The sequence below is a fragment of the Ranitomeya imitator genome, chromosome 2 (genome assembly GCF_032444005.1).
Source record: "Ranitomeya imitator isolate aRanImi1 chromosome 2, aRanImi1.pri, whole genome shotgun sequence".
Taxonomy (NCBI): Eukaryota; Metazoa; Chordata; class Amphibia; order Anura; family Dendrobatidae; genus Ranitomeya; species Ranitomeya imitator.
The window spans coordinates 480,554,511-480,577,181 of NC_091283.1; the positions used below are offsets into that span (position 1 = coordinate 480,554,511).

A 22,671-nucleotide genomic window follows, 5' to 3' on the forward strand; every position below is an offset into this window, starting at 1 on the left:
CTTTGTCCATTGTCTCCAGCCACCGGACAAACAATTTTCAATGGATATGGCGAACAACGGATGAAATGTGAGGCCATCCGTCTCAATCCATCGCTAATACGAGTCTATGAGAAGAAAAAACAGATCTGGCGGCATCAGTCGCCGGATTTGTTTTTTTCAAAATTCGACGGATTGCGACGGATAGCAAAAAACTGATATGTGAAAGGGGCCTAAGACAGGCAGTCAAAGACGCTGCAGTCAATTAAATGGTGCCACGCTTGTGCCTCCACCTTTTTCCGGTAAAGTCTATTGGTATTATGTAAAGAGCCAGCTCTCCATTGAAAGAAAATGTAATAAATGTTAAAAAATAGAAATTTTCTTTTTCCCTGTCTGGTTAATAAAGGACTTGTTTCATAATGAAAACTCCCTCTTCGACTGTATTTTGCTGTCACAAGAGCACTGTTCAAAGCCACCTGGCATCTCCAAAATAGCTACCATGAACAGGCATGCTGTAAGCTACTCTGTTCCCCAGAGCCCATGGTTTGTTCTGGTCTTCACCTTTTAACCCTTGTGCAGAAATTTGAACATATACAGGGTTCCCTGAGCTAGGGGCACAGAGTCAGCTGCTGTTCGGTGGTGCAAGCTGTCAAGGATAGTCAGGTAGCTGGATGAGATCCTGGAGGTCACGTCAGGAAAAGAATCATAAAACAAGCGAGTAGTCAAATGTCAAGCCGAAGACAAAGAATGGAAATAATCTGGACAAAATACAGGCATACAGCATGGAGCTAAAAACCAGGATAACAGAACTACTGACTGGAAGTGGGAACTGGCTCTCAAGGGTTTATATAGTAACAGCCACACTCTGTGCTGACAGCAGATAGAAGACTAAATTAACAAGAATATTCCTGTAGCCTCTGAACTGACCAGAGCCACAAGTCCCAGTAATAATATAAGATTGGTGCCTAGCATAATCCGCAAAAAAGGTGCAAAACCACCTAGCTGCTTAAGCAAAGACCGGCAGAAATGTTAATCTTGCCCAGTGATCAGGGGATCCCTATGGTTCTGATATCTGTCTTGATTTGGTTGTCAAAATGTTGTCTAATTTCTTTGGGGACCAGAGGATCATCTGGTTATTTGATTATTCCCTGGTGATCAAAGGATCATATCGGTTTGGTTTTGTGATTACAGGGTTACCATGTGCCTGGCTTTCTGGTGACCAGATGGTCATCATCAGTCTGGTTCCTATGGTGATCTGAGCATCACCATTGGACTGCTTTTTCTGGCAATCAGCAGATTACATGGGTCTGATTTTGGTGCTGATCAAGGGATCACATGGGTCTGATTTCTGTGACTAGCAACTGATATTGCCGGGGTAAGTTGACTGGAAACAGATTTCACCATCCCAGTTAAAGCCCCTACAAACATTAGGCTAATGATGGCAGAAACTGCCCACATCGAGGGGTTCAGCTGACAGTCTAATTTCTATGAGGGTGCTGGCCGACTGATGGTCGGAAGAGATGTTGATTGGGTATGTCTGATTTCAGACTGCCCATCATACTGTCCTCCTGGGATAAGCTGCTGCACGACATGTCAGCCAGGGACTTTCTCATAGAGAACACAAGCACTTGGCCGAACGAGCCCTCCTGTGTATGGGAGAGCTGGCTACCGGCTGAACGATCAGCTGGAACATCGTTCAACCAACAGCCATTTAATGTGTATGGCCGGCTTTATTTTAATCACGCAGGTGCCTTCTTTACTAACTGAGAGATCCATTTATTGAATACTTCTTGGAATACTATTTCATTCTTTGTACGAGCTTTCTTCATTTTTCACTAACAGAGAAATACTGTATATTTATGTTTATCGTTATATAATCTTATCTTTCCTTGTCTTGCTTTAATTTTCTACTTGACTGTTTTTCTAGATGAGCCAAGCAATTCAGAAGAAGAAAATTGTGCAGTGGTTCGTACTGAGATGTCTGGTGCTTGGCAGACCCGAAACTGCTATAATGCTCTACCCTATGTATGCAAGAAAAGCTCCAAGAAGAATTTTCCCCCTATAGGTGAGTATAATGGTGTCTAAAATTTAGGGCTATGTTCCCATGATGAGCCTTTGAAAAGTGTTTGACACTGCAGAGTTTCTGCACCATTTCTGCTGAATATGCACATCAGAGCTCTGTCAAACGCTGTTACTCCCGACAGCTCCCTTACACATGCACACTCAATTACATTGAGCATGCAGATGTATTCTCAATTGGCACTGGGTTATAAACCACTATCAGAAATCTCTTGTAGCAACACATTTTCTTCAATGTGGATGGCCATCCTAGAGAGGACCTATCACCACAAACTGGTTATTAGTTTTATTTTAAATATGAGTAATAAAAAACAGATGGTGAATTCCAGTATATAAATGACCAATTTGACCATGACCTTTGACGGGACCAGCACCTTCCTACAACCCTCTACAGCACCATATACTGCCAAAATGTGAGATGTAACTCTATTATATATGTACATATACAGTCATGGCGGAAAGTGTTGGCATCCTTGAAATTGTTCCAGAAAATGAAGTATTTCTCCCACAAAATTATTGAAATTACACATATTTATGTATTTTGTGTTGTGGTGCAGTGACAGGTGTTGCAGCCAGGGGGCGCTGCATGTGCACTTCGGGATGCACATTCAGACATAATTGGGTTGAAACAGCAACTGGTCATGTGATTGATGGACGCTATGTATCACAGAGGTAGGTGGCCCTGTGATGGAAGCCTGGGTATGTTTTGCTCAAGCAGATCTACTACTGAGGGATTTGTTTACATTGGGAAGGCTTCCGGGTGATTGGAGAGATGGGTGGGTCTAGTCACCTACAAACCCACCCAAAGAGGCGTGTCTGAATACGTAAGTTGGTTTTGTGTTGAAGGACCTGTGGTGATGTCACACTCACCTGACTAGCCATGTGACAGGTACCTGGGTGTGGTTACACCTATGAAAAGTAGGTGTGTGTGTAGCACACGGTGGGAGTGTTTGGGAGACTGCAACTGTGGACAGACTTCCATGTGTCCTGGCTGGACACTACAGAGTGGCCTGGGTGCTGCAAGGTCCTGGACGGTCGGTGTTGGAGGCTCCTAGGAGTGGAGTCCTCCTGGAAGCACCTGGAGACCGTAGACCTGGATGGTCTGTGTTGAGGACCTGGGACTGACGTGAAGTCAGTGTGAGGAGTGGACTCCTGAAAGGTAACCCCGGACTGGGGGAATTGTAATATACAGCAGAGAAGCCTATCTGCTACATGTACTGTCTGATGTCCTTTAATGTTTCGTGGCTGGATTGCAATGGACTGTACATCATATGGTTTATGCAGTTTAATAAACCAGACTCATGTGAGGTACTGTGCCTGAGTGCTTGAATCTTGTGCCAAGCGAGAGTCCCCCAACACACTCAGGTAGCGTATCCTCACAGTGTGTATTGGAACAACCCAAAAAAGCAGACAAAAAAAAGACAAATTGGACATAATTTCACACAAAACCCACAAAATGGTCTGGACAAAATTGTTGGCACCCTCAACTTAATATTTTTTTGCACACCCTGTGGAATAAATAACTGCAATCAATTGCTTACTATAAACATTAACAAGCTACACCTCTCAACTGGAATTTTGGACCACTCTTCTTTTGCAAAATGCTCCTGGTCCCTCTCTATTTGAAGGGTGATTCAGAGTCATTGCTGGCCCCTTCAAAACTCTCCAGTGTTTTGTGTCCATACATTTCTTGGTGCTTCTTGAAGTATGTTTGGGCACTACAATGCAACCTGAAATCCTTTGGAAATCTTCAGATTTCATGATGCCTTGCACACAGTCAAAGCACCCAGTGCCAGAGGCAGCAAAACAACCCCAAACCATCTTTGAAGCTCCACCATATTTGACTGTAGGTACTGTGTTCTTTTCTTTGTAGGCCTCATTCTGTTTTCAGTAAACAGCTGAATGATTTGCTTAACCAAAAAGCTCTATCTTGGTCTCATCTGCCCACAAGATGCATTTCCAGACGGATTTTGGTTTACTCGTGTACGTTTTGGCAAACTGCAGTCTAGATTTTTTTATGTCTCTATGTCAGCAATGGGATCCTCCTGGATCTGCTGCCATAGTATTTCATTTCATTCAAATGTTGACGGATATTTCATGCTGACACTGATGCACCATGAGCCAGCAGGACAGTTTAAAATTAATTGGAACTTGATTGGGGCTACTTATCTACCATCCAATTATCCTATATTGCAATCTTTTATCAATTTTTCACTGCCTTCCACATCCATCGAGATTAGCTACAGTGCCATGGGTTATAAACTTCTTGATTATGTTGTGCACCGTGGACAAAGGAATATCAAGATCTCTGGAGACGGAAATGTAACCTTGAGATTCAAGTCCTCATGCAGTTCTCTTCTTTCTGTTTTCCATGCTTAATGTGGCAGACACAGACACACAATGCAAAGATTAAGTCATTGTCTCCCCTTTTTATCTAGTTTCAGGTGTGATTTTCATAGTGCCCACACCTGTCACTTGCCACAGGTAAGTTAGAACAAGCGTAAGATGCTTGAAACAAGGTTGCTTACCCACAATTTTGGAAAAGTGCCAACAGTTTTGTCCAGACCATTTTGGGGGTTTTGTGTGAAATTGTGTCCAATTTGCCTATTTTTCTCAGTTTTTTTGTGTTGTTCCAATGCACACAAAGGAAATAAACATATGTATAACAAAACATTTGTAATTGCAATCATTTTCTGGGAGAAATACTTCATTGGGACAATTGTAAGGGTGTCAACATTTTCAGCCATAACTGTACATAAGAATATATACCGTATGTATAAATACATATATCGATAAGTGCAGAGTTGCAAGGTCTTATGATCTCAGCAGTGTATGGTGCTATGGTACGTTGTGGGATGCATGCCAGGATTGTGAAAATTAGCTTTTTTTTTATTAATCAGATTTACGAAACATGTAGATATGATTCATTTAAAAAAATAATATTTTTGTAGATGATTTTTTAAAATGTCTCAAAATTAAACTGGTATTTTTTTTTCTAATAATAGGTTTATTCCAAAATGAACATTTATTACAATGAATATATTGTATATATACATTTAATAATAGATTTTAAGATTTGGGATAAAATGTTGCTGTTTTTTTGTTATCCTAATTTATCTATCGGTTTTAAATCATGCCCAAACTCATTAGAATTGGGGGGAAAAAAAGCATATTACCCTACTGAGCTGATCTTTGTTTCTGGATGTTTTCCCAATGTTTCTTTACACATGTTTAGGTGATCACTCAGGAAAGTCTTACACGTTATTAAATCATGGTCTGGCCACCCAAATGCTGAATTTTTCAGTGTGAGCAGAATTTAGTATCTGGTATAATCACATATAGCATTGCTCAGCAGGGGTTCAGCTTTTTTTTACTCAGTTGGCCACTCTCAGGATGGGTATTACGTCACTTTCCTTGCACCCTGCTGAGGCGGCAATCTTCAGACAGAAACTGGAAATTCACATGAAGTGGAAATTCACTGAGAAAAGATAATGGTGCCTCATACTGTATAGTCAGGTATATACTGGTTCATAGCTAATGCTCACCATTGCAAGCCATATTAGCAAAATATAGTAAGTACAGTATTACAGAGAATATCCCTTAAGGTACCGTCACACTTAGCGACGCTGCAGCGATACCGACAACGATCCGGATCGCTGCAGCGTCGCTGTTTGGTCGCTGGAGAGCTGTCACACAGACAGCTCTCCAGCGACCAACGATCCCGAGGTCCCCGGTAACCAGGGTAAACATCGGGTAACTAAGCGCAGGGCCGCGCTTAGTAACCCGATGTTTACCCTGGTTACAAGCGTAAAAAAACAAACAGTACATACTTACATTCAGCTGTCTGTCCCTTGCCGTCTGTTTGCTGCACTGACTGCTGGCCGTAAAGTGAAAGTGAAAGCACAGCACAGCGGTGAGTCACACAGCGGTGACTCACCGCTGTGGCTGTGCTCTGCTTTCACTTTACGGCCAGCAGTCAGTGCAGGAACCAGACGGCAAGGGACAGACCGCTGAATGTAAGTATGTACTGTTTGTTTTTTTACGCTGGTAACCAGGGTAAACATCGGGTTACTAAGCGCGGCCCTGCGCTTAGTTACCCGATGTTTACCCTGGTTACCAGTGAAGACATCGCTGAATCGGTGTCACACGCCGATTCAGCGATGTCTACGGGTAGTCCAGCGACGAAATAAAGTTCTGGACTTTCTTCCCCGACCAGCGATCTCCCAGCAGGGGCCTGATCGCTGCTGCCTGTCACACTGGACGATATCGCTAGCGAGGACGCTGCAACGTCACGGATCGCTAGCGATATCGTCTAGTGTGACAGTACCTTTACTGTAGACGATGTTTCCTTATGTCAGACATTGTACCCGCAGTGTCTCTGGAGACGTGTAAGGGTATAGCCTGTATTACATGATTGCATCACTGTGCACAACCCATAAACCGCTGTCCCTCTATATCATGTCCCTCCTATATGGGTAGTATAAACTGGTTGTTCACTATCTGTAACTATGCAGATGAGAAAAATTTAGGAAAAATCAATGCCGCTGTATGCAAGGCTGTCATCAAGGCAGTACAGGTGGTGCTACAGAAAAAGGTCCATGCTAATGAGTGCAAAAAAAAGTGAGCCGTCATTACTGTTTGAACTGTGCAATCAATTTATTGTGAACTAAAAAAAAAAAAAAAGAGCTGTCACTTCCCTGTTGATACCGCCGCCTTAACAAAACTTACCCAGTGCTGAGGCATATACAAGTGCTTTGCTGACTGAATATTGAGGGTATGTGCACACGTCAGGTTTTTTCCTGACAAAATCCAGAGATTTCTGGCAGAAATTCGCGTTTTTTTCCGCGCGGATTTTGCGCGGATTTTGCGCGGATTTTTTTTGCGGAATTTTTGCGTTTTTTTTTTTTTTTCCCTGAAAGTCATTTTGGCTAAGAAATCCGCAAAAAATCCGCAAAAAGAATGAGCATGTTCATTTTTTTTGCGGAATGCGTTTTTTTTTGCGGTAAAAAACGCATCCATCTGAACAAAAAATCCGGAATGCATTCTAAATGATAGGATGCATATTTTTAGCGTTTTTGATGCGGAATTATAGCGTTTTTATAGCGAAATTCCGCAAAAAAAACGCTAAAAATCCGGACGTGTGCACATACCCTTAATATTAGGATAGAATAGCATCAGCACAAAAAACTGTGCACCTGGAACTTCACGACATGGGTTTCCATGACCAAGCATCTGAATGCAAGCCTTACATCACCAAGCATAATACTGAGCGTCAGATGGAATGGTGTAAAGCTGCCACCCTGGGGGAGTGGAAACATACTCTGTAACAGTGTTCCCCAACTCCGGTCCTCGAGAGCCACCAACAGGTCATGGTTTCAGGATTTCCTTAGTATTGCACAGGTGATAATTGCATCACCTGGCCAGGCAAGCATTCAATCACCTGTGCAATACTAAGGAAATCCTGAAAACATGACCTGTTGGTGGCTCTCGAGGACCGAAGTTGGGGAACACTGCTGTAGAATGATGGGTAACACTTCTCTATCTGGAATTTGATGAAGGAGTCTGGGTTTAGCAAATGCCAGGAGAAAGGACAGGCCGGAGCGAGCCGCCCCCTCCCCCCCACGGCTAAGCGAAGGCCAGCATGACAATGGGTTGGAGAAGAGGGGGTGGGGCTGAAAGGGTTAACAGCATTAGGGGGCGGGGGGGCTAGTGGAAGAGGGGGTTAGTGAAGTGTCAGGGGGCGGGGGCCGGTCAGTTCCCGCTCACCTGCACTAGAAGCATCATGTCCGGAGTTGATGCGGTGCTGCAGAGCCTGAGGGCGGCTGCAGCCTCCCGGCCTCCTGGATGGCTGGAGGCGCAGGTTGCCCACCTGCTGCACGGCGGCGCCGGCGGCAGCGGATCCTCGACGGCGGTCCCCCATCTTGATCGGCGGGCTCGGCGGACACGGCCCCCCGAGCGCCTATCGCCGGATCCTGGGCCTAGCGCCCCCCGCAGGCGTAGGAGCCCCTCCCGGGACCCTCCAGGCCGGGCGACGGTAAGAGCAGCGGCGAGTAGGCCCCGGCCTGGGAGGAATCCGACTGCCAGGCGGGGCGCAGCGGCGGTCGCAAGGCCCTCACCTCGTGGTGCGGTGGGGGCGGAGCCTAGACGCGCCAGGCAGCGCTTGGGGCCTAGAACAGCGGGAGGCCGCGGCGGTGCCGTTCCTGCCGCGCGGCCTGCCTCGGCGGTGCGAGCGGGGCCCAGAGGAGCGGTGGATGGAAGCGGGGCGGGCGGCCCGAGGCAGGACGGTGCTGGGTCGGCCCCTGCTGCAGCGGCAGGGGGTCCCCCTGCTCCAGGGCTGTGGAGCGGACAGCCTCCTGCGGCGGCCTGGAGTGCGGCTGGCGCCGGTCAGCAGGATGTGCCCTCGCCGGTCCAGGCGGCGTCTCCCCCTATCGCGTGGAGTCCGAATCCGGTGTCCCACGCGCCAGCGGCGTCCCGGAGCAGCGGGTCTGACGGACACCTCCAAGGCACATCGGTGGACGGGTCGGTGGCGGATTGGGCCGTTCGTGGACGTCCGGATACCAGCACTCCGGCTGGAGGGACCACAGATCCCTTGCAGCCCGGTGAGTATGCATCTGTGTCTCGTGTTTGTTTTTCTGATGCTAGTGCACCTGCGTTTAGTGGGGGTCAGGGAGCGCTTAGCGGCGTAGCTGCAGGAGAGGTAGCAGGCGGCGGTGAAGCGGCAGGGGTGCGGGAGCTTTTGGTTAATGTGCAGAACCTGCTAGCTAGATTGGATCGTGATGTGGCTCCGCAGGGTTTTCTGGGTGCTTGGTCTGGTGTACCACGGAGTCCGGTTAGTGCAGCAGTAGTGCAGGCCGAGGTTGCGGAGCCAGTTTCGGTTTCTGTGCAGACCGAGAAGGAGAAGGAATGTAGGGTCCACTTAGATGATAGGGCGCACGGCGAAGTATACGTGTGTTTTGAGGGCCCGTTGGGGGCGCATCTTAAGAAAGAGGTCAGGGAAAAGATTAGCAAGGACGAGTATGTGGAAATTTTTTCACTGCTCCCCCTAGAGAAATTTAACATTGACAAGGGGAAGAAGGAGGATTTAGAAAATGAGGAGGAAGAAAAACGGCGTTGGCGTTTGATTCCCCAGACTTTTGCTAATTGGCTTCAGGCTTTTGCCATTTTGGCCAGTGTTATTGGCGAGAAAGCTCCTGAGAATTGCTCGGGGCTATTTTGCTACATGGATTCCATCAGCGAGGCTCATAGGGTGTATGGCGGTCAGGCGTGGCTTAGGTACGATGAGCAGTTTAGGCAGAGAAAAGCTGTGCGGCCGGCCATTAGGTGGGACCAGAAAGATATTGGTCTCTGGTTGTGCGTAATGGCGCAGTACAAGTTCGGCCATCCCTTTCAAGGGGGGGCCGGTGGGTCCGGCCATGGATCACAGTCCGGTGCAGGGAGCACTTCAGGCAACGCCGGTCAGGCAGGCGGACAGAAGTTGGGCGTCTGCTGGCAATTTAATGAGGGACAGTGCAAATTCGCAGGCAATTGTAGATTTAAACATTTGTGCTCCCACTGCAGTGGTTCCTCCCACGGAGCCGCAAAATGCTTTAAGAAGGGCAAGGCAAAATCAGGTTCAGGTAATTCCCATGGGAGAGACTCCGGTGATGGTGGAAAGGATGGTCCCTTATCTAACTAGGTACCCAGATAGGGAAAAGGCGGCATTGTTACTGTCCGGTTTTACGGAAGGTTTTGTTATTCCGGCCCCTCCTTTTGTGGTTCCCGTTGTTAGAAAAAATTTGCATTCAGCTTTGTTACACTCTGAGGTGGTTTCAGAGAAGTTACGTAAAGAGGTGACTCTGGGCCGCATGGCGGGCCCATTTGACCACACTCCGTTGGAGGACTTAGTTGTTTCCCCTCTGGGGGTGGTCCCTAAGAAGGAAGCGGGTAAATTTCGCCTTATTCAGCACCTGTCGTATCCTAAGGGTAGGTCGGTGAACGACGGCATCGATCCTGAGTTGTGCTCGGTGGTTTACACATCGTTTGATGAAGCGGTAGTTTGGGTGCAGAAATGCGGGAAAGGCGCCCTGCTTGCAAAGACGGACATAGAATCCGCTTTTCGATTGCTGCCGGTTCATCCGTCTAGCGTTAGACTTCTTGGATGTTTTTGGGAGGATAAATTTTTTGTTGACAGATGTTTGCCCATGGGTTGTTCGCTGTCTTGTGCTCTGTTTGAGGCGTTTAGTTCCTTTTTGGAATGGGTGGTACGGGACGTGTCTGGTTGTGACGCGGTACTACACTACCTAGACGATTTTTTGTGCATCGGTCCGGCGGGGTCTGATTGCTGTGCAAGGATTTTGAGTGCGATTGAATGGGTGGCTTTGCGGTTCGGTGTCCCGCTGGCCCCAGGCAAGACAGAGGGCCCGAGTACGTGTTTGTGTTTCTTAGGCATAGTCATTGATACCGTGCGGTGGGAGTTTCGTTTGCCGGAGGACAAATTGGCGGGCCTGCGGGAAGATGTTGGGCGGACTGGTCGCCTGCGTAAGTTGCCTTTGCGAGACCTGCAATCACTGCTTGGTAAACTTAATTTCGCTTGTCGAGTCATGCCAATGGGGCGAGTTTTTTCTAGGAGGTTGGCTAGCGCTACGGCGGGAGTTAAGGCTCCTCACCATTTCGTGCGGTTATCAGCTGAGCACAAGGAGGATTTGGCAGTGTGGAGTGAGTTCCTGAAGTCGTATAACGGTAGGTCTTTGTTTATGGCGGGTGTGATTGACAACGAGTCGTTGGAATTATTCACTGACGCAGCCGGAGGTTCGGGTTTTGGAGCATACTTTCAAGGGCAATGGTGTGCGGCAAAGTGGCCTGCGAGTTGGATTTCTTCCGGTTTAGTTCGTAACATTGCTCTTCTGGAGATTTTCCCTATTTTGGTATCTGTGCACTTGTGGCAAGATATTTTTCGGAACAGGCGCGTTCGTTTTCGCTGCGATAACATGGGGGTGGTGTGTGCGATTAATAGTTTGTCTGCATCATCGCCGCCGGTGGTTTGCGTGTTACGGCATTTGGTGTTGTTGTGTTTGACTCTGAACGCGCACGTCACAGCGTCGCATGTGCCGGGAGTTCATAACTCTATCGCTGACTCTCTTTCTCGTTTACAGTTCGATCACTTTCGGTCATTGGCCCCGGAGGCGGAGATGGTCGGTTTGGAGTGCCCTCCAGAACTTTGGCTAGCGGTGTCCGGGACGCTCAGGCGTTGATTAAGGCGTCGTTGGCTCCCAGAACCTGGGAGGCCTATCAGGCAATTTGGTGGGAGTGGGAGGTTTTACTAGCGGCGGCATCTGGTGGGCTGAGCCACCAGGATCAGGTCGGGATCCTGTTGTCATGGTTAAGCCGGGGGGCATCAGCGGGTTGGTCTCCTGCAAAAGTGTCAAGAGTCATGGCGGCGTTGGCTTTTGGTTGCAAATTGCGGTGTCAGGACGATATCACCAAGTCCTTTTTGGTGCAGAGGGCCGTAAAAGGTTTTAGGCGGCGGCCCAGAGGAACAGATTCAAGGCGGCCCGTGTCTTTTAACGTTTTGGAAAAATTGGGCTAGGCGTTGTCTTCATTGTGTTCTTCGTTTTTTGAGCTTTGTTTGTTTCGGCTGGCTTTTTCATTGGCCTTTTTTGGGGCGTTTAGAGTGGGAGAGTTGGTGGCACCAAACAAAAAAGGGTCGGGGGGCTTATTGGCCAGGGACGTGTTGTTGGCTGAGGGCCAGGTGGAGTTATGGTTGCGACGGTCAAAGTCAGATCAGGAGGGGTGGGGCAGCAGAATTGTGGTGGGTTCAGTTGCGGGGTCTGTTATGTGTCCAGTCTCTTGCCTTAGCAACTTTTGGGGCCTGCAGCCTAGGCGGGATGGGTCTTTGTTATGTCACCAGGACGGTTCCTGCTTGTCTCGATACCAGTTCACGGCGGTTTTCAAAAAGGCGATTGCGTCGGTAGGTTTGGATGGGGCTTGTTTCGCCCCTCACTCCTTCCGGATAGGAGCCACAACTGAAGCGGCAATTGGAGGATTGGGGGACTCCGCCATTCGCAGGATCGGTAGGTGGCGCTCCAACCGCTTTAGGAGTTATGTGCGGCCACAGGGGGTGGTCGAGGGGGTTTTATAGGCTTGATGGAGTGTTTTGCCGCAGTTGGGGACAGTTGTTAAGTTTGTGTTTTGTTTTCCAGGTCACCAAGGTTTATTGGTGTGGATTCTTGGACACTCGTACGTGCACTGGGGAGCTCTGCGAGCCGACGTTCGGACGGAGGGCAGGCAACTGGGCTTTGATCGAAGCGTCGCAGTCATCCGGTGGCTCGGTTTTCGGGGTATGGCCTGGAATCGCGTGTTCCGGGAGATCCATAACAGCGTGAGACTGGACAGAGCCCCCGACGTTTTGGTTTTGCACATGGGGGGTAATGATCTCGGGGTCCGACCTTTTCGGGAGTTGGTCAGAGACATAAAACAGGATTGTTTGCGGTTGTGGGTTTTGTACCCGGGGTTGACTATCGTCTGGTCCGAAATTGTGCCGCGGAAACGGTGGAAGCACATGCGGTCTTTGGTAAAAATTGACAAGGCCCGCATAAAGGTGAACAGGGCGGTGTCTGCCTTTGTGGTTAGGAATGGGGGCGCGGCGGTTAGACATTTTGAACTGGAATCAGGAAAAGGGGAGTATTGGTTGGCGGACGGTGTTCATTTGAATGCTGTGGGAATGGATTTCTGGGCTCTCGGGTTACAGGAGGGCATTGAGAGGGCCATAGCTTTTCGGTCGGGTGGGGTCTCGGGCCTTTAAGGTGTTCAAAGGCCTCTCGTTGTGGCGGCTGGGGGGAGTCCTTGGAGTTGGTGGAAATTGGTTTGGGGGGTCCATCGGTATATGGCTCCTCTGTTTTGAAGTTTATTATGTTTCGGATCTGGTGATTGGTGGTGGGGAGTTCCGGCAGGGGTGGTCGGATCTCACGTTTTTACCGCGAACAGTGAACCCTCTTGCGGGGTTTTTGGTGCTCCCGAGCCAGGTTTACAACGACTGGGAGTAAAATATGGTTTTGAGTTATGTTCGCGGTATGGTTAAAATCACCAGATTCTTTTGGGCTCCAAGGACTTCCCCTAGTTTTTGAAATGTATGCTTTTACATTAATTGTTAACTGTTGTTTTGTTTAATAAACAGGCTGCTGTGGCCTACATAATTCCAAAGAAACTCTTGTCTCTGTCTTAATTGGGAGAAGGGGTTCGGGTGGTCGAGTTGGGAGAAAAGGTAAGGGATTGAAAGAGTATCAGCAGGAGGTATCTCCCTCTTTCCCAAGAGGCTTCGACAGTACCAGGGTCATGTCACCTGCCTGAAGGCATTGTGCCGGCTGTAAATTTGGTAACGCAAGAATAATGCCATGGGGCAGTTTTTCAGAGGTCAGTCTAGGCCCTTTAGCAGGGGCGGATTATAAGAGGGTCAATATGGGCGGTAGCCCAGGGCCCAGTGGTGTGGGGGGGGCCCTGGGCTACCGCACAGATTGCCCGCCAGCATTTATGTGACCCCGGACCCGGTGGACAGAGAGAGAGGGCCCGCATCGGGCCCCGTCTCATCTGCTCACCGGGCCCCTACCGGCGCTGCGGCGGCTTCCTATTGACGTGCGGGCGCGCGCCCGCACGTCAATAGTTAACAACAGCCGCCAGCCAATTGGAGGCTGGGGGCAATGCTGGAGGACACACTGGGGGCAATGCTGGAGGACACACTGGGGCAATGCTGGAGGACACACTGGGGCAATGCTGGAGGACACACTGGGGCAATGCTGGAGGACACACTGGGGCAATGCTGGAGGACACACTGGGGCAATGCTGGAGGACACACTGGGGCAATGCTGGAGGACACACTGGGGCAATGCTGGAGGACACTGGGGCAATGCTGGAGACACTGGGGCAATGCTGGAGGAGACACTGGGGCAATGCTGGAGGAGACACTAGGGCAGATTGCTGGACACACTGAGGGCAATGCTGGGGGACACTGGGGCAGATAATTGCTGGACACACTGGGGCAGATTGCTGGAGACACTGGGGCAGATTGCTGCAGACACTGGGGCAGATTGCTTGACACACTGGGGGAGATTGCTTGACACACTGGGGCAGATTGCTGGAGACACTGGGGCAGATTGCTGGAGACACTGGGGCAGATTGCTGCAGACACTGGGGCAGATTGCTGCAGACACTGGGGCAGATTGCTTGACACACTGGGGTAGATTGCTTGACACACTGGGGTAGATTGCTTGACACACTGGGGTAGATTGCTTGACACACTGGGGGTAGATTGCTTGACACACTGGGGGTAGATTGCTTGACACACTGGGGGTAGATTGCTTGACACACTGGGGGTAGATTGCTTGACACACTGGGGGTAGATTGCTTGACACACTGGGGGTAGATTGCTTGACACACTGGGGGTAGATTGCTTGACACACTGGGGCAATGCTGGAGGACACTGGGGCAGATGATTGCTGGAGGACACACTGGGGCAGATGATTGCTGGAGGACACACTGGGGCAGATGATTGCTGGAGGACACTGGGGCAATGCTGGAGACACTGGGGCAATGCTGGAGACACTGGGGCAATGCTGGAGACACTGGGGCAATGCTGGAGACACTGGGGCAATGCTGGAGACACACTGGGGCAATGCTGGAAACACAGGGGCAGATTGCTGGACACACTGGGGCAGATTGCTGGACACACTGGGGCAGATTACTGGACACACTGACGGCAATGTTGGACACACTGGGGGTAATATGCTGGACACACTGAGGTAGATTGCTGGACACACTGTCTGGGGGCAATGCTGGACACAATGGGGCAATGCTGGAGACACTGGGGCAATGCTGGAGACACTGGGCAGATTGCTGGACAATTGGACATACTGGGGCAGATTGCTGGACACACTGGGGGCAATGCTGGACATACTGGGGCAGATTGCTGGACACACTGGTGGTAATGTGCTGGACACACTGGGGCAGATTGCTGGACACACTGGGGGCAGGACTGGAGGAATGGGCAGAATGTAGACACGGGGCAGAAAGAAAGACATGGGGCAGGATAAATACGATGGAGACAGATGGGGCAGGATGGGGAGATCATATGGGGTAGAATGGATACTCATGAGTGCAGGATGCGAGAACATATGGCTGGAGCCAGGAATGAGAAACGGGGCCAGGTTGGGGAATGTTATTACCGTAGGGGCTAATTAAGGGATATTATTACTGCAGTGATGTATTTATTTTATTTTTTGAGGACACTGTTTTAAATGGGGGGGCGGTCCTGTTACTGTGTAGAGTGACACTATCGCCTTTTTTTCTTCATATGGTGTAATGTAGAAGTTGTGAAAATGTGTTCTGCAAGCGGAGCTCGAGATGTTACCAGTGATCACTATTACCTATACATTATATACAGAGCTCCTGTGTATAATACCACCAGTGATCTCTGTATTACCTCTACACAGACACTGCATACTAAGTACAGATCTCCTGTGAATACTGGCACTTATGGTGATAGTATTGTGTTTTTATTTTTTTGTAATTACAGATCAGTATTGTAGTATTCAGTCACTATGTGGTGGTAATATGTGGTCTGGAAATGGTGTTGTGGTATTTGTCCCTTGTATGTGCTATTTGGTCACCAAGTGGTGGTAATATGTGGTCTTGACATGGTGCGGTGGTATTTGTTCCTTGTATGTGATATTATTGGTCAAAATATACCTAAATTGTATTGCAGATTTTAACAAATATTTAATAGGTTACAGTAGAGTAGGGCCCGGCCATTTTTCAGGAATAATCTGGTTCGTGTATATCATGACCCCCGTCACATGACCGGGGGGGCCCACAGTGTCTGAACAGCCCGGGGCCCTGGCTACCCTTAATCCACCCCTGCCCTTTAGATCCAGTGAAGAGAAATCTTCATGCTTCATTATACAAGACATTTTGGACCGTTGTGTTTTTCCAGCTTTGTGGGAACAGTTTGGGGATGGTCATTTTCTTTTCCTCAACACTGGGCCGTAGTGCACAAAGCAATGTCCACAAAGACATGGTTGGGGGGAGTTTGATGTGGAGAAATATGACTGGACACAGAGCCATGACTTCAGCCCCATCCAGCAGAGATTGTGAGCCCGTCCCTCTTGTCCTACATCACTCACAATTGCTCTTCTGGATGAATGGGCAAAAATTCCCCAAAACACCTAAAAAATCTTGTAGAAAGTCCCACCAAGGGCAACATCTGCAAGGGGTTTATATGTATCTTGGTTTCCTTCCACACTCGTAAGACATTCTAGTAGGGAATTTAGATTGTGAGCCCCATTGGGGACAGTGATGTCTGTAAAGTGCTGTGGAATAAGATGTCACTATGTAAGTAAGCTAAATACATTTAGACTGGGAGTCGGACATCATAAATATTCCTGTTGGTGTAATGTGGAGGATGTATAATACTTTTGCTCATGTAATGTCCGCACTGTCGGAGTTGTGCAAGTCTTAGAACATTTGTGGGTCCTATGAATGTGCATGAAGCTTCTTGCAGGCTGATTGAGAAGTCACTATATTGGTGCAGAAGACAAGTGACATCAGATTTCTCAGTTATTTTATATTACGACTGCAATAACATTTTATTTTCGGCCAGTAAAGTTATCTTGGCTCTAAGCTTGTATTACTGATACTTGTCAGCTTTGATGAACTGCCTTCCTTTTTGCTGCAGAGCCCGTGGTGGAGCCAGATGTTGTAAAGTGTGATCCTGGATGGCAGAGTTATGGCACAAACTGCTACCGGCTAACTAATGAGAAAAAGAGCTGGCAGGAAGCAAAAAAGACATGTGTGCGGAGTGAGGGCAACCTCGTCAGCGTCCACAGCCTACTGGAGCTGGAGTTCGTCACCAAGCAGATAAAACAAGGTGAAAGATCTGAAAGATATACCCTGGCGGCAATGTCTAATCTGCGATAACTTCCATAGTGGCGTTCTCCAGTCTTAAAATGTTTAAATTTGTTGTCTTAAAAGGGTTAATTACCCTTTGGACGTTTTTCTTTTTCTTAAATGCATGCAATTTGGGGCTAAAAATATTTTTTACAATTGGGTTTCAATGAAAAATGTTCAGGGTTTTTTCTGCTGTAGAAAGAGTTAACTGAGAATCCGTCAGTCAGCCTGCAATGGTGGTCTTACAGGAAGTCGGTAACTCATTTATGACCACGGACCATGTTAAAACTGAATATGTAGGGAAACATGACACTGTTAAAGCAGGATGCTGCACAATTTTTAATGAAACCCCAAAATTATTTTTTTAGCCTCAAATACATGCATTTAAGTGTTAAAAAAAAATTGTCCCCAAAAGGTGAACAACCCCTTTAACTGAGGTTCATCGATGACCCATGTTAAATAGTAGGGGAAAGAGTTAACCGATTATGCACTTTAGGCCGGGGTCACACTTGCCTGTGCAATGTGAGAAACCCGGCACTGCCGCCAGAACTCGGGAGCGGAGCATTCAGCTACATGAATTTCTATGCAGCCGCACACTCCGAGTGCTGGTATTGATGCGAGAGGCTCATGCGAGTTTCTCACATCACACTCGCAAGTGTGACTCCGGCCTTAGTAGGAGCAGCAGGTGCAAAGGAAATGTAGCATTACATAGCCGTCATTCAGATTAACGATTCATGCAGACATTGACCAATGATATTCTATCAGGCTGTGCACATAATCGATTTTTTTTCCTCGGACCGAGCCAGTCTGACAAAAAATAGTTGCATGGCCGAGTTTGATCCAATGTTCGGATGGCTCTTGACCATGCAAGTCAATGAGTCCATGGAAACGATCGGATTGCATTCGGATGACATCTGAATGCAGTCCAATTTCCACAGACTGAAAGTATGTTGAAGATGGAGACATTTTTTTTTCTCCATCTTCTCCTCATCTGAGAGAATTGGTTCACACTATGATTACACTCTGATCAGATTGACATTTGCATAATCGGCTTGATTCTCTGACAGAATATACAGTCGTCTGCACCGGCTTTAATAGCCATCGTTGTACTCCAAGGATTACTCCAGTCCCCAAGAGCTCTGGCTCATAAAGTAGGATTCCGGATGGAGACACCCCTTTAGTCCATCTAGGTGGCTGACAAGACAACCCCTTTAACAGCCAGAAGGGACACAAATCAGAAATTGCCCCAGGATTATAGCATACTTTTTCCTTCAGATGTAGAAGAGCTGTGGATCGGGCTGAATGATATCAAGCACCAGATGAATTTTGAGTGGTCAGATGGCAGTGCCGTCACTTTTACATCATGGCATCCCTTTGAGCCCAACAACTTCCGGGATAGCATGGAGGACTGTGTCACTATCTGGGGACCGGTGAGAAAATATCTTTCCTTGTGATTGTCATTTCCCAGAGTTCTTATTAATGCAAAATCCAAGCCATTGTATTTGAATGATTTGAAAGGATGATCTAAAGAAATAACGGAGCCTAAAAGGGTTGTACATTATTAAAAAAATAACATAGCCGCTATTTCACTGCAATAGCACCACACTTATCCGTTGGTCATGTCTGGTATTGCAGCTTAGCTCTATCGAAGAAAAGTCTGACCTGCAATACCACATACAACCAAGGTGTGGCAGTGTTTTTAGAAGAAACCTCCATGTTTACCATATCAGCAGTTTAATGAAATGTGGGTTCCCTGGCAGGATATTCTGTTGTGTGTAATAATTTATGTTTTGGGAAAAAAAGAAGGTGTGAAGTATTTTTTTCTCTCTACAACTATAGTAAATACTTGTGGTTGGTTAAAAAAGGTTGAAAAAAAACCTATCGGCAGTTTTGCTCTGTACATGCAGACAACTTTCCACTTGGCAATTTCCTTGTTAGGTGACCACTAGGGGCGCTTCACAGTTATGTCATTCTCAGGGGGCTGGAATAGAGGCCAAAATCAATATAATATTTCACTGCTTCTCAAATAGTATGACTGTTGATCTTGAATATTTTTTCTAACAGGAGGGTAAATGGAATGACAGCCCATGTAATCAGACCAGCCCATTTATCTGCAAGAAGCCTGGGCAACCCATAGAGGGGACCACTGAGGACCACCATGAACCCTGCCAAAAGGTACAAACAGAAATGCTGCTATTTATTATTAGAAAGAGATGTTCCAGTCTCTAAATTGCACGCATTGTTCACTGGCAGATTACGATAAATCTTGTAGGCTCACAGTAAGATTCGCTTCAGATGAATCACACATCCCCAAGTGACCAGGGATAAGCCATTTTTCTCTCTGCCAGCTTTTTGAAAACTAATGCAGCTGTAATCACACAAAGCTGGTGAACATCCTTCCCTGTCTAAAACCACGGACAAGAACGCACAGTTATTCCTCCTCTCCTGCTACTATTCACATCCACTTACAGAGCACATAAGATCCGGCTCACAGTCCTCGGTCCGGTTCTCTGAGGACAGGGGCCTCGGTGTGTGCAGCCCACCACTTCAGAGCGGAATAGTTGTTGCATCTTGGCTTCTTCTCATCACAATCCCACCATATCCATACACTGGCCTATAAACCTTCGAATTCTGACATTAACGACTAGTGATGAGAGAAGGACCGAGTTTGAGTTTTTTCCTGAAATCAACAGTTCCACATGAATTCAAATAATTTTCAATTTAATTTGTGAGGATTGCACAAAAAAAATTCCCTTCCAGCATTTTGGTGAATCCTATAGAGCCGACAGATAGTAAACTCATCACTCACCTCTCTGGATACCCAACTGCTTACTGGCCACCTTCCAGTCCTCTTTTTTCTGCTATCATATTGAACATATCCAGCGTCTTCACTGTAGGAATTCCGGCCGCGACCAGGCTTCCGGGGTCACTGCGCATCGTAAGGTTTTGACATCAGGCCTCAGGGGTCAATGTGCATCGTAAGGTTCGACACCAGGCCTCAGGGGTCACTGTGCATGGTGACGCTGGACACCAGGCCTCAGGGGCACTGCGCAAGATGAGGTTTGACACCAGGCCTCAGGGGTCACTGCGCATGGTGACGTTCGACACCAGGCCTCAGGGGTCACTGCGCATGGTGACGTTGGACACCAGGCCTCAGGGGCACTGCGCAAGATGAGGTTTGACACCAGGCCTCAGGGGTCACTGCGCATGGTGACATTCGACACCAGGCCTCAGGGGTCACTGCGCATGGTGACGTTCGATACCAGGTCTCAGGGGTCACTGCGCATGGTGATGTTCGACACCAGGCCTCAGGGGCACTGCGCAAGGTGAGGTTTGACACCAAGCCTCAGGGGCACTGTGCAAGGTGAGGTTTGACACCAGACCTCAGGGGTCACTGCGCATGGTGACGTTCGACACCAGGCCTCAGGGGTCACTGCGCATGGTGACGTTGGACACCAGGCCTCAGGGGCACTGCGCAAGATGAGGTTTGACACCAGGCCTCAGGGGTCACTGCGCATGGTGACATTCGACACCAGGCCTCAGGGGTCACTGCGCATGGTGACGTTCGATACCAGGTCTCAGGGGTCACTGCGCATGGTGATGTTCGACACCAGGCCTCAGGGGCACTGCGCAAGGTGAGGTTTGACACCAAGCCTCAGGGGCACTGTGCAAGGTGAGGTTTGACACCAGACCTCAGGGGTCACTGCGCATGGTGACGTTCGACACCAGGCCTCAGGGGTCACTGCGCAAGGTGACGTTTGACACCAAGCCTCAGGGGCACTGTGCAAGGTGAGGTTTGACACCAGACCTCAGGGATCACTGCGCATGGTGACGTTCGACGCCAGGCCTCAGGGGTCACTGCGCATAGTGACGTTCGACACCAAGCCTCAGGGGCACAGTGCAAGGTGAGGTTTGACACCAGACCTCAGGGGTCACTGCACTTCCTAAGGTTCGACACCAGGCCTCAGGGGTCACTGCACATCCTAAGGTTCAACACCAGGCCTCAGGGGCACTGCGCATCATAAAGTTTGACACCAGGCCTCAGGGACACTGCGCATCATAAAGTTTGACACCAGGCCTTAGGGGCACTGCGCATCGTAAGGTTCGACATCATGACGTCACAACGTGCTCCATGACCTTACAGCGCACAGTGACTAGGCCAGAAGTCCTGGCCTATAGTGAAAAGACCGAACAGGTGAGTGATGAGTATTTTTTTTGTTTGTTTGTTTTTAACATCTCACATTTATAATGGTATTTCTCTCTAGACCCGAGAACATAATAAGAATCATTCAATTCGTGACCAATGTATTCGTTGCGAATCAAACTCGTGGGGAAAATTCGCCGAGGCCAGGGGATTGGTATCCCAAATGCCTTGCTCATCACTATTAACAACATCTTTCACAATAATTGTGTAATGTGAATGGGTTGAGGGACTGAACAATGTGTCCAAAAACGCTCTTTCATCGCGTATTACATCACTTAGGTGAGCGATAAAATTCTGTTTGAACTTTTGAAAATTGGGTAATGGAAATGGAGATTCTTCTCTCTTTCAACGATTACACTTGCAAAAAGGGAAGTGGAAATCCAAACCTAAATCGGTCTGGCTTTCAGTGACTGGGTGATCGTGTTCTGCGGTAATGGTACAGTAGCCATTGGAGCACTGGACCGAGTACTTATTCTTTTCATATTCTTCATTGGTATTATTGCAGATGCTGCTGTTCATATAAACTTGTGAAATTGATTATCGAACATTTTATCGCTAATTCTACTACATTTTCTTTGCACAGAATCAGCGGGAATGTCTGTACAATATTTTATGAATTCATGTATTCGAAACTATTAGTATCACCTATGGTATTGAACGTTCAACAGAAACACAATCTGGATTATGATATTTGTCTGAGTGAACGCAGCTCACGATGCCCGATGTTACGCTGTACCGACCCCTTTTAAACCATTTAATTCTCGATTCTCGTCCTGTATAAACACTCGTCTTTCATTGTTTTCTTGTCTTCAGTTCCAACGACTTCATTGTTTAAATGATTATCTGCTCCTGTAAGTGAACTCTAGTCTGGCCATAGACGTTAGATATTTGTATGCCAACAGCTCTCTTTCCCCATACGTCTTCTCCCCATACACTGCTCGACAAAGTGTGTATGTGATCTGAATGGGAAACCTGACGACTCTGGCAACTCTTATGGTGGCTTGGCTCCTGTAGAACAAAAAGATTGGACATGTTGAAAACCACCTGCCCGATCTTTCTCAGTCAGGAGGTCCCATTACACATTAGCCTAAAATCATTATTTTTTTGTAATCTTTCTTTTTTATTTGGTCATTAAAGGAGTGTTTCCATATATTTGGCATAGTGATCTATGTGCTTTACACCATGTCCTTCCTTCCTTCTTTAGGGCTGGAGCTGGCACATGCCATCTTGTTACTGGCTCAGCGATGAACAAGTGACGTACAATGAGGCGATTAAATCTTGTTCCGGCCGAGCTTCTAGACTGCTCATTATCCAGAACAGGTAGGACCTATGTCATGAAGTTGCAGGATACTGAAGCTATGTGCACACAGGACTTATCCACTTCTGGTTTCCCTCGCAGAGGTTATTGCGGCAATGCTACAACTGTCACCTTTTACATTGCAAAGGGTTAAAGGGGTTTTCATTAAAATTGCAGAATGCCTGTAAAAAAACAATCAACT

At 47.8% G+C, this 22,671-nt stretch overlaps 1 protein-coding gene across 1 annotated transcript in view; it reads left to right on the plus strand.

Annotated features, from left to right (window-relative positions):
• Positions 1 to 22,671, plus strand: part of MRC2 (mannose receptor C-type 2) — a 126,415-nt gene that overhangs the window by 78,123 nt on the left and 25,621 nt on the right. Inside the window, exons 6-10 of the mRNA XM_069751344.1 lie at positions 1,904 to 2,041; positions 16,757 to 16,948; positions 18,244 to 18,398; positions 19,033 to 19,143; positions 22,377 to 22,492. Coding sequence (XP_069607445.1) covers positions 1,904 to 2,041; positions 16,757 to 16,948; positions 18,244 to 18,398; positions 19,033 to 19,143; positions 22,377 to 22,492 — 712 coding nt within the window. The remainder of the gene's footprint in view (positions 1 to 1,903; positions 2,042 to 16,756; positions 16,949 to 18,243; positions 18,399 to 19,032; positions 19,144 to 22,376; positions 22,493 to 22,671) is intronic.